The sequence below is a fragment of the Delphinapterus leucas genome, chromosome 8, assembly GCF_059928025.1.
Source record: "Delphinapterus leucas isolate spDelLeu-1000000601 "Yukka" chromosome 8, BTC_Dleu_Yukka2, whole genome shotgun sequence".
NCBI lineage: Eukaryota > Metazoa > Chordata > Mammalia > Artiodactyla > Monodontidae > Delphinapterus > Delphinapterus leucas.
Genome location: NC_143136.1, coordinates 34,259,712 through 34,272,089, shown reverse-complemented (window position 1 = coordinate 34,272,089; position 12,378 = coordinate 34,259,712). Strand labels below are relative to the sequence as shown.

Genomic DNA, 12,378 nt, shown 5'->3' with positions numbered 1-12,378 from the left:
AAATCACAACTAACTGCTGAACAACCATCAACAACAACAAAAAAAAGAATGCTGGAACCTATAAAAAAAAATACCCTACACCCACAGACAAAGAAGAAGCCACAACAAGACGGTAGGAGGGGTGCCATCGTGACAAAATCAAATCCCATACCTGCTGGGTGGCCAGGCTCCTAAGCCTGTGGGTCTGGCAACGGGGGCTGCGGGGAGCCACCAGAAAATCTTTGAAGGTCAAAGATTTGAAGGTCAGTGGGGTTTGATTGCAGGAATTCTACAGGAATGGGGGAAACAAACTCCACTCTTGCGGGTGCACACAAGGTCTAGTGCACCACCAGGATCCAGAGAAAAAAGCAGTGACCTCATAAGATACTGGGCTAGACCTACCTGCTAGTATTGAAGGGCTACCCACGGAGGCTGGTGGGGCAGCTGTGGCTCACTGCAGGAAAGAAGACACTGGCAGCGGCAGTTTTGGCAAGTACTCATTGGCGTGAGCTCTCCTGGAGTCCACCATACCCCCCACCCCCGTGAAAACCTAGCCACACGCAACAGCCTGTAGGCTCCAGTGCTGGTATGCCTCAGGCCAAACAACAAACAGCATGGGAACACAGCCCCACCCATCAGCAGACAGGCTGCTTAAATCTTCCTGAGCATGGCCCTGCCCACCAGAGGAACAAGAAAGAAGAACAAACAAAGGCCAAAGATGGTAGAAGAAAAGAAATAATCATAAAGATGAGAGCATAAATAAATGAAATAGAGATGAAGAAAATAATAGAAAAGATCAATGAAACTAAAAGCTGGTTCTTTGAAAAGATAAACAAAATTGATAAATCTTTAGCCACACTCATCAAGGAAAACAGGGAGAGGTCTCAATTCAATAAAATTAGAAATGAAAAGGAGAAGTTACAATCAACACCACAGAAATACGAAGGATCATAAGAGACTACTATAAGCACCTATATGCCAATAAAATAGACAACCTGGAAGAAATGGACAAATTCTTAGAAACGTACAGTCTCCCAAGACTGAACCAGGAAGAAATAGAAAATATGAATAGACCAATCACAAGTACTGAAATTGAAACTGAAATTTTAAAACTCCTAAAAAACAAAAGTTCAGGACCAGATGGCTTCACAGGCAAATTCTATCAAACATTTAGAAAAGAGATAACACCTATCCTTCTGAAACTATCCAAAAAAATTGCAGAGGAAGGAACACTCCCAACCTCATTCTATGAGGTCACCATCACCTGATATCAAAACCAGACAAAGATACCACAAAAACAGAAAATTACAAGCCAATATTACTGATTAACATAGATGCAAAAATCCTCAACAAAATACTAGCAATCCAAATCCAACAATACATTAAAAGGATCATACACCATGATCAAGTGGGATTTATCCCAGGATGCAAGGATTTTTCAATATCCACAAATCAATCAGTGTGATACACCCCATCAACAGATTAAAGGAAAAATCCATATGATCATCTCAATAGATGCAGAAAAAGCTGTTGACAAAATACAACAACCATTTATGATAAAAAACTCTCCAGAAAGTGGGCATATACCCACTTTCTGGGTATATGCCAGATGAAAGAGGGAACATACCTCAACATAATAAAGGCCATATACAACAAACCTACAACTAACATCATACTCAACAGTGAAAAGCTGAAAGCATTTCTTCTAAGATCAGGAACAAGACAAGGAGGTCCACTCTCTCCACTTTTATTCAACGTAGTTTTGGAAGTCTTAGCCACGGCTATCAGAGAAGAAAAAGAAGTAAAAGGAATCCAAATTGGAAAAGAAGAAGTAAAACTGTCACTGTTTGCAGATGACATGATACTATACGTAGAAAATCCTAAAGACCTACCAGAAAACTACTACAGCTCATCAATGAATTAGGTAAAATTGCAGGATACAAAATTAACACACAGAAATCTCTTGCACTTCTATACACTAACAATGAAAGATCAGAAAGAGAAATTAAAGAAACAATCCCATTTACCATTGCATCAAAAAGAATAAAATACCTAGGAATAAATCTACCTGAGGAGAAAAAAGACCTATACTCTGAAAACTATAAGATGCTGATGAAAGAAATCAAAGATAACACAAACAGATGGAAAGATATACCATGTTCTTGGACTGGAAGAATCAATATTGTCAAATGACTATACTACCCAAGGCAATCTACAGATTCAATGCAATTCCTATCAAATTACCAGAGGCATTTTTCACAGAACTAGAATTAAAAAAAATCTTAAAAATTTTTTAAGGAGATACATTTTTTATGGAGACACAAAAGACCCTGAATAGTCAAAGCAATCTTGAGAAAGAAAAATGGAGCTGGGGGTATCAGGCTCCCTGACTTCAGACTATACTACAAAGCTACAGTAATCAAGACAGTATGGTACTGGCATAAAAACAGAAATACAGATCAATGGAACAGGAGAGAAAGCCCAGAAAGAAACCCATGCATGTATGGTCAATTACTCTATGACAAAGGAGGCAAGACTATACAATGGAGGAAAGACAGTCTCTTCAATAAATGGTGCTAGGAAAACTGGACAGCTACATGTAAAAAAATAAAATTAGAACATTCTCTAACACCATACACAAAAGTAAACTCAAAATGGATTAAAGACCTAAATGTAAGGGTGGATATTATAAAATTGTTAAAGGAAAACACAGGCAGAACACTCTTTGACATAAATTGCAGCAATATCTTTTTTGCATCATCTCCTACAGTAATGGTAATAAAAACAAAAATAAACCAATGGGACCTAATTAAACCCAAAAGCTTTTGCACAGCAAAGGACACCACAGACAAAATGAAAGGACAACCCACAGAATGGGAGAAAATATTTGTAAACGATGCAACTGACAAGGGATTAGTCTCCAAAATTTACAAACAGCTCATGTGGCTAAATTCAAAAAAACAAACAAACAACCCAATCAAAAGATGGGCAGAAGATCTAAATAGACACTTCCTCAAAGAAGATGTACAGATGGCCAAGAGGCACATGAAAAATGCTCAACATCACTAATTATTAGAGGAATGCAAATCAAAACTACAATGAGATATCATCTCACACCAGTCAGACTGGCCATCATCAAAAAGTCTACAAACAATAAATTCTGGAGAAAAACATGGTTTGAAAGCATACATGCAGCCCAGTGTTCATTGCAGTGCTGTTTACAATAGCCAGCACATGGAAGCAACCTAAATGTCCATCAACAGAGGAATGGATAAAGAAGATGTGGTACATATATACAGTGGAATATTACTCAGCCATAAGAAGGGAGAAAATGGTGCCATTTGCTGAGACATGGATAGACCTAGAGTCTGCCATACAGAGTGAAGTAAGCCAGAAAGAGAAAAAGAAATATTGTGTAATATCACTTATATGTGTAATCTAGAAAAATGGTACAGATGAATCTTATTTGCAAAGCAGAAATAGAAACACAGATGTAGAGAACAAACTTATGGATACCAAGGGGGGAGGGGAGTGGGATGAATTGGGAGATTGGGATTGAAATATATACATTACTACATATAAAATAGATAACTATTGAGAACCTACTGTATAGCATACTATTTCACTCATACTAAGTGAAATAAGTCAGCCAGAGAAAGACAAATATCATATGATATCGCTTATATGTGAAATCTAAAAAAAATGATACAAATGAACTCATTTATGAAACAGAAACAGACTCACAGACTTAGAGAACGAACTTATGGTTACCAGGGAGGAAGGGTCGGGGGGGGGGGGATAGATTGGGACTTTGGGATTGACATGTACACACTACTATATTTAAAATTGATAACCAACAAGGACCTACTGTATAGCACGGGGAACTCTGCTCAATATTCTGTAATATCCTAAATGGGAAAAGAATTTGAAAAAGAATAGATACATGTATATGTAAAACTGAATCCCTTTGCTTTACACCTGAAACTAACACAACATTGTTAATCAACTATGCTCCAATGTAAAATAAAATTTTTTTAAAAATTCAAATGAATGAACAGAAGGTTAATGATATCACACATACCACTCCCTGCCTTCCTTAATCCTAGTCTTCAGCAGGCACTAGTGACTTTAAACTCAAAAACTCATAAATAATCAGAGCCTTTATCACTACTCTTTATAGAATATGGAATTAATCTCGCTGCCTCATGCCTGATATTTGGTATGCTAGAATTAGATGCTTCATTCACCTTGAAAGTATTAAAATAATTTGTATTTCCCTAGGACCAAATGATTTTGATTAATCACATACAATGAGGCTCAGGGATTATAACATATTCAGAGATTCCAAAGAAAATGCCTCAAAACCCTGCAGTATTTTTAATTAATGAATTATTTCAACAAATATTTATTGAGTGCCCATCATGGACTCATCACTACTCTAAATGGTAAGATACTGTGATGAGTAAGACTAAATCCCTACCATTTGGAACAAAGTCAAGTGGGAGTGACAGACAATAACAAGTAAAGAAACATGGAATATGATACCAGGTAATGATACATGAAAAAAATAGAGATGGGGTAGGGTGAGTGAGTGGATAATTATTTTACTTAGAGTGGTCAGAGAAGGCCCCTCTAAGGAGGTAACAGCTGAGTAGAGACCTGAATGGTGTGAATGAATGAACCCCAAGAAGATCCGGAGAAGAGCATTCCCATCAGACAGAAGAATAATTGTGGTGCTACTGCTAACTGTGCTGATTATACAATAACCACTCCTGATACCACCCTGTCACAACAGCACCTGAATTCCGCTTGTAACAGCAAGGTATACAGCCCCAAATGATGAATCATTATTGACAACCCCATTCCATTTTGCCAAATGCTAGTTTTCTCATTCTCCTTTGAAGCTAAACATAGTCATGTAAACTAATTCTAGTCAATGGGACATAAAATCTGCTGGAGGGTTATTGGGTAAATTTCTGTTTCTTTGTAGAAATAAAAGGGGGCAAGTGCAAAAGAAAACTTGAATGTTCTACCCCCTGCCTTGATCTACAAATGATGCCTAGGACTGAAGCAAACATCCGGTAATAATGAAGTAACAAGCAGACTGTGAAAAAGAGGAAAGATAAGAAAGAGCCTGGTTCCTGGGTCCTTAATGACACTGTTAAGCCACTAAACCAATGCCAGGAATCCCTACCTCATGACTTCATTGGTCAGGTTCCAATGGCATTGCCAGTAAAATGTAGTTCCAAAGTCAAGATCACAAGGCCATAAGAACTGTTGTTAACACTTCAAAAATATTTAAGGTAGTATCTTACAGACACACTTGACTAGACAAAAAATATTCTAAGTATCTTAGGGTGGCCTCTTAGACCCTCTCTGCTAGACCAGAGAGCTTCTAAGATTCTTAAGGATATGTTTTAAAGATATGTTAAGGATATGTTTTAAAGATATTTGGGGGTGTAACATTTGGCTAAGGTCATAATTTGATACCCAGGAAACCCGCAAAATCTCTAAGATAATCATAGTATCTTGGACTGAAAGGAACAGAGACAATTTAAAATGCAAAGAGGTTTCTGAATTCTTAACTTTCTACAGATAAGACATAGGCTGCAAAGCTACTCAGCTACAAATATAAGCTCTTTCTTATGGAAAAAGAAAGATTCTCAGAGGGCAGAGCCAGAAGCTTCCGAATTACTATGGCTCACTGACTGCTATATGCTTCTCTTTACCCTTCCTTCACCTTTGGAATGTAAGTGCCTGTTGTTATCCTATTTCTGATTCACCATTGTATGTATGTAGTGGACAGATAACTGGTCTCTTCAATTCACAGGTCTTAAGATTGAGAGAAGCCACGCTCAAGAAGCTTCATCTACCTGGATCTGATTTAGATGATGAAATTCTGTACTTAAGCTTGAGCCCAATGCAGTAATGGCATGAAACTAAGAATTTTGGAAGCAGAGTAAGTGTATTTTGCATGTGGGAGAGAAATTACTTGGAGCTAGAGATGGTTAATCTGTGGATGACCCCCAATGAACAACGCCTTCCAAAATTCACGCTCTTATGTAGTCCCCTCCCATATTGGGTCAGGGCTGAGCCTGGGACCTACTTTAACTAACAGAATGGAGTGAAAGTGACCCTATGCTAGTACAAAGCCTAAGTCTTAAGAGTATCTGAAGCTTCTGTTTTTGTATATTGGAAGCCCTGAGCTGCCACATAAAAAGTTCAGTTGCCCTGCTAGAAAGACCACATAGAGAGACAATATGAAGAGGTTGCATGGACAAGGGGAGGAATAATCCCTAAGATTACAGAGAGAGAAACTGAGACAGAGAGAGAGAGAGAGAGAAGTTGAGAGAGAAGAAGAGAAACAGGCACATCAAACCAGATGTCCATGCATCACAGTTGAGCCCAGACCTACGGCTGTTTCCATCAGGGTATAAAACACATAAGTGAGCCATAATGAGTGTTCCAGCCCAGTCAAGCTCCTAGATGACTACAGGACCAGCCAACATCAAGTGGAGCAAAACAACTACCTACCTAAGCGAAGTCAACCCATAGAATCTTGAGAAATAATAAAATGGTTATTTTAAGCCACTAAATTTTGGAGTGGTTTGTTATGGAGCAATAAATAATTCACTTATCAAATGAAAACTGAATATTTTGGAAGTCAGATTCAATAAAGAAATTAAAAGGCAAACCACAAAAACTATGAAAAAGTATGTGCCATGAATATACAAGGTTATTATCTTTATAATAAAAAGAGCTCATTATAAAACCTAAACAACATCACCAAAAACTCAACAGAAAAAAATGGACAATCTACTCATCTACTCATAGGGAAAATCAAAATGGCTAATAAGCATGAAAATGTTTTAATCATTATTTAAAATATCATTAATACTCAAATATCACTGGTCAGAATATAAAGTGGCACAATCTTTCAGGAGAGCAATTTGTCAACATGCTATTTCTATAAATATATGAGGAGATAATCACAGACACAAATAAATAGGTAAAAGAATATTAATTTCAAGCTTAATGTCCAAAAATATAGAAACTATTTTAAATTACTGAATATCAATATTTGAGGCTATCCTGCACCTTGCAAATTTTAAAGAAAATTGAGGTAACATGCTTATAATATAATATCAAGTTTTAAAAAGCATAATATAAAATTATACATATATAGTTTGATCCAAGTTTTTAAAAATAAATAAGAGATATACATATGTGGGCTTCCCTGGTGGCGCCGTGGTTGAGAATTTGCCTGCTAATGCAGGGGACACGGGTTCAAGCCCTGGTCTGGAAGGATCCCACATGCCACGGAGCAACTAGGCCCATGAGCCACAACTACTGAGCCTGCGCGTCTGGAGCCTGTGCTCCGCAACAAGAGAGGCCGCGATAGTGAGAGGCCCGCGCACCGTGATGAAGAGTGGCCCCCGCTTGCCACAACTAGAGAAAGCCCTCGCACAGAAACGAAGACCCAACACAGCAAAAATAAATTAATTAAGTAATAAACTCCTACCCCCAACATCTTCTTTAAAAAAAAAAAGAAATATACATATGTTAATAACAAAGACTGAAAGGAAATAAAATTATTAAATGTGGCAGTAGAATTATAACTACTTTTATTTTCTTTTTTATACTTCTATTTTCTAAATTTCCTATAATGACTGTGTATTACTTTCACATTCAGTAAAAACAAGAATGTTTTTCTTTTTAAGTTACATTGCTTAGCGTATTGATCTAGGTAATTAGGAATAATTCCCCAACTTGAGATATTTAATAAAATTATATCTTTTGGAATTTGGAAAGGAATTTAGAAATGACCTGGTATAAACTACCATTCAGTAGATGAGAAAATAGGCCTAGGGATTCAGGTGCGCAAGCTTGCTGATGTATTTAGAGGCAGAGCCATACTTAGAACTCAGATTGTTTTCCCACTGACCAATACACATTTTTACACTGCTTTATGATAGTGACTCAAACAAGATGTAAAGATCTAAGTAGAATAACTGTCATTTTGAGAAATGCTTTTCCCCGGTGTACCTTTAAATTTTCAGATCATTCTCTTTTTTTTTTTTTTTTTTTTTTTTCCAGTACGCGGGCCTCTCCCTGTTGTGGCCTCTCCCGTTGCGGAGCACAGGCTCCGGACGCGCAGGCTCAGCGGCCGTGGCTCACAGGCCCAGCTGCTCCGCGGCACGTGGGATCTTCCCGGACCGGGGCACGAACCCGTGTCCCCTGCATCGGCAGGCGGACTCTCAACCACTGCGCCACCAGGGAAGCCCCATTCTCATTTTAAACTATAAAACTGTTTGTAATAGGGGCACATATGCTATTTCCTATAACAGTTTCATTAAAAATTTCCACTGAAATAACCTCTCAGGCTTTCCTTTGAATTTAGATTTTGCTACCATTGTTATATTTTCAGCTGAATTTTACATCAAACCATGAGACTGGTTGGTACTACTGGTTTCTCAGATCACTTTGCTTTTCCTTCAAAGGTTTTTTTCCTCCTTATTTGATGAGTATTAGTAGGGTGGGAATATTTAATATACTTAGACACACTTCTACTTGGAGACATTTGTACTTTCAATTTATTTATTTTTTATTAATGAATTCTTTAGTTTTTCTTAGTCTTATACTTCTAATACGAGGGCAGATACCTTTAGTTCAAGGTCTCCCTTTGGATCGTGACTTTGAAAACTACCTTTTGCTTTTGAATCTGGGGAAACTAAGCTTGTGCTCTTCCTTCAAGCTAAGCTCACATTGTTGCTTTGCCACCTAATTTCTGTTGGAGATAAATTTAAGTTCCTCCTCTTTATTCTACCTGGATTTATATGGGTATTTTTCAACTTTACCTCTGATGGAGATGAGTCAGTTTTTAAAAGGCTTGGATATCTATCTTTCAGTTTTTCTTCTGGTGGGAAGAACAGATTTTTCATTTTTCTCTCCGGCATAGCCTCTTGCTGGTGTTCCTCTAAAGGTGGTATTTCGTCCTCTTCTGTTAATGTCAGCCTAGGAATAGTGGGCAATGGAGTATCTGTTTCCTTTGTTGACATGTCACTTGTAGGAGCAACAACATTTGAATCATCTTCACCCGACTGGTTCAAAGTTGGCAGAGTCAGGCCTTTCTTATCATCATTATCCAGTAACTAGAAAATGTATCAATAAGACAAGCTACCTATTAATCATTATCAACTAGAAAATATTTAAAACTAACAAAATTGGACTTAAAATCATTTGTACTTTTATCCTTTATTATAACAAGTTACCATCAATATTTGTAAATTATTACATTCCTTATTAGAAGAGCTGAGAAATTCTCTACTTGCCTGATACCATGGACTATAGGATATTATCCATAAAAATGATCATACTGCATTATAAACTAGTGGTTCTCATATATGCATATTTTATAAATCATCAGCATCTCAGAGAAGAAAACCAAGGGGTCTGACATTTTACTGTTACTATACTATCACCAATATACCATAACAAAGGAAACTTTAATAGCAAAATAGCACAAAGAACAATATCATAAAAATCACAGTAATATGGTAAAATAAAGGAAATTTAAATAGCGAAATAGTACAAAGAATAGTATCATAAAAGAAAGGGCTGTTAAGTCTGTTAAGCCAAGTAAATTTAGCTGTATGAGAAATTCTCTATATTGTCTTTTTTCTCTCTCTTTGGATTGTGCAAAACAGAACATACTGACTCTTCAATTGGTATTTTGGGAGCCACTGGCCCAAGAACAGAAATCATTAAATCCTATTTGTCAAGTAGTATGGAAGAATCTTTTGTATTTTATTGGTTTACATAGGGGTCCACTGCCTTACGGAATTAATACCTTCTGTAAAAGCTAGAAAGCAAATAATATTATGTGAACTCTATTTCTATTTATAAAATATAGACTATTACTTTGGAGATTATACATTACAGAGAATACACAGTTGTATTATAGAGAAAAAGTAAAGAATGTAGTTAGGTCTGTGGCATCCATTTCTAAGTGCAGAACTTTATGCTTTCTTTTACTTGTTTCCCCCCTTCTGTTCATAAACACCTTTTGTCCCCTATATTCATATGTACTTTAAAATGTTACTATTTGATACTGAAACTTCCCTCTTAATAGTGTAATTTAAATTAAATAAATCGTGTAACACTGTACAGATATTGTTGTAACAGAAATAACCGTGAAAACTTGAATAACTTCTTGAGTGCTTTCTTCTTTCCATCTACAAATATTTCTCCATTTACAAATATTTCATCCCTTTATAAAATAGTAACTATTCGAAGTTCTCTTTCAAGTTCCCTTACCTCACTTGGAAGAGTTTCAGCTTCTTCCTTTATAAGTAGGATATCTGTTAAGAAATTCATAGAAGTATTTTATTATATATAAAAAATAAACATTATTTATATGCATTAATAAAATAGTACAGTTTTTCTCACCAAGAATAAGAGCAATTTAAATCAAACCAGTTACTCAAACATAAACACTACATATTTAGTAAAAACAGGCTGATGAATCTCTGGGAAGATGGAGGAGTAAATGAACAAGTGTGGAGATGAAGTGAAAACATGTATAAAATGATAAGATTTCAGATCCCTCAATATAAGACATAAAAACAGGCATGTACTATATTTTACTAAAAGTCAAGAGGAAATAAAAATAAATCCCAGATGGTCAGTGATAAGGTTGGGATTGGAAAAAAAGAGTAAAGTTGTATGTAACCAGAAAAAATAGGACCATTCAAGAGAGGCTAACTGAAGCACTTGTCAAGTTTTCCTAGAAATATAAAGAATACGTATTTAGCAAACAAAAAAGAAAATTCTAAAAGGGAAAGGGAATAAATAATTGAGATACAAAGGGATGCATAAGTCTAGTCAAAAAAAATTATTAAGGTCACTATTAGCTGCATGACTGCTGTCAGCTCATTTTTCTGAGCCTTGGTTTTCTCACATGTAAAATAGATTAGTGATAGCTTATCTTATAGGTATGTTACAAGTATATACAATGGGAGCAGCAATGTGGTTAAATGCTTGACTTCTTGGGTCAAATAGACTAGCTTCAAATTAATGGCTGTGTCACCTCTCACTGACTTGATCCTCAGTTTTCTCATCTGTAAATATGTGGATAAATAATAATAGCACCCTCGATTGACTGCTCTGAGTACTGAGTTACATAGTCCAAGTAATGTGCCTGGAACTCAGTGATCAGTAAATGTTAGCTGTAACTATAGGGAGCCACTGGAATGCCAAAAGGAAAGAAGTCACTAGAGGATCCAATGGGACTTGAAATAAACTCCGTGGATAAGTGAAAAAAAGTAAAAAAAAAAAAAAAAAAAAAGTAACCACCAGTGTGTGAGAGAGGTTAACCTCCAATATTCAACAGCAATATTGAAGAGGGAAGTTGTGATTCTCCTACAACCTAAAACTTGAATGTTTCAGTGAAAGAGTAGATTAAAGATGAAATAGCTCTGCTAGGCTGGTTGATCCTCAGAGGTTAAGAAATGAATATGTCAAAGCCTGAGGTAGCTGGGGAAGTAGAATTAGAGAAGTAACCTGTGGCCAGTCTTATAACAATAAATCATTAATCCACACCGGCAGAATCCAAGATTTTAAAGATAGAGTATTATGCATCTATTTTAACTTACTTTCTAAATGAATCTCTTAAGAGAGATTTTTCTTAAAGACTGCATGAACAGTATCTTCTATTAATTAAATATCTTACTGATAATTTGTGCAAAGTTCTCACATTTAATGTTAATTTAATTTCCTGTCCTGCTCTCTCTCCTCCTCCCTTTCTCTTACACACACACACACGCACACGCACGTGCATACACACATCCTCCACATAAAAAAGACCAATAGCTCTACAGTTAACGATGTTTAACAAAAATACCTTTTCATAGATTATAGGTAAGATTTAACTTTTTCCTTGCTCTTAAAGAGGAAAGGACTATTAAAAATAAAAATAACTCTTAATTGGGTCTAAGTATTTTCTTTGGAGTGTTACAAAATAAATACTATATACCAAAACTATAATGAAATGTATTTTTATTCCCTAACAAAAAATGAAGTATACTTAAAGCAGATTGCTAGTTTTCTTTTTGTGATATAACCACCCTGTTTTAATTATCTTAATAATAAATACAAAAAGGTAAATTAGTTTCTTAACCTGATGTTACAGTATCTGTGGGTCTCTCTTCCAACTGGCTTCCAAGTATCTCATTGGTATTACTTTCCTAGAAGAAAAAAACATATTGGAGAAATGTTTAAAGAGCTAAATTTTTTTTTCCTGCTTTCATAACTTTTTAAAATACTTTTTAAAAATTTACAGAAGACAAGAAGAATATGGGTTTGTGAGAAAAGCAAACAGTACTGTTTTAAAGAGAGGCA

At 36.0% G+C, this 12,378-nt stretch overlaps 2 protein-coding genes across 4 annotated transcripts in view; one reads left to right on the top strand and one right to left on the bottom strand.

The window, feature by feature from the left end:
* STRADB (STE20 related adaptor beta) overlaps nt 1-8,057 on the top strand; it is a 102,488-nt gene extending 94,431 nt beyond the window's left edge. For 2 of the 3 annotated variants that reach the window (XR_016394042.1, XM_089916503.1), the window contains one exon: nt 5,810-8,056. The gene's annotated coding sequence lies outside the window, so the exon portion shown is untranslated. Of the gene's footprint in view, nt 1-5,809 lie in introns of all 3 variants that reach the window. The other variant, XR_016394043.1, reaches the window with a different exon arrangement.
* CATSPERT (catsper channel auxiliary subunit tau) overlaps nt 1-12,378 on the bottom strand; it is a 152,119-nt gene that overhangs the window by 64,120 nt on the left and 75,621 nt on the right. The window contains 3 exon segments of the mRNA XM_089916510.1: nt 8,838-9,131; nt 10,297-10,340; nt 12,158-12,224. Of these exon segments, the coding sequence (XP_089772636.1) occupies nt 8,838-9,131; nt 10,297-10,340; nt 12,158-12,224 (405 nt within the window).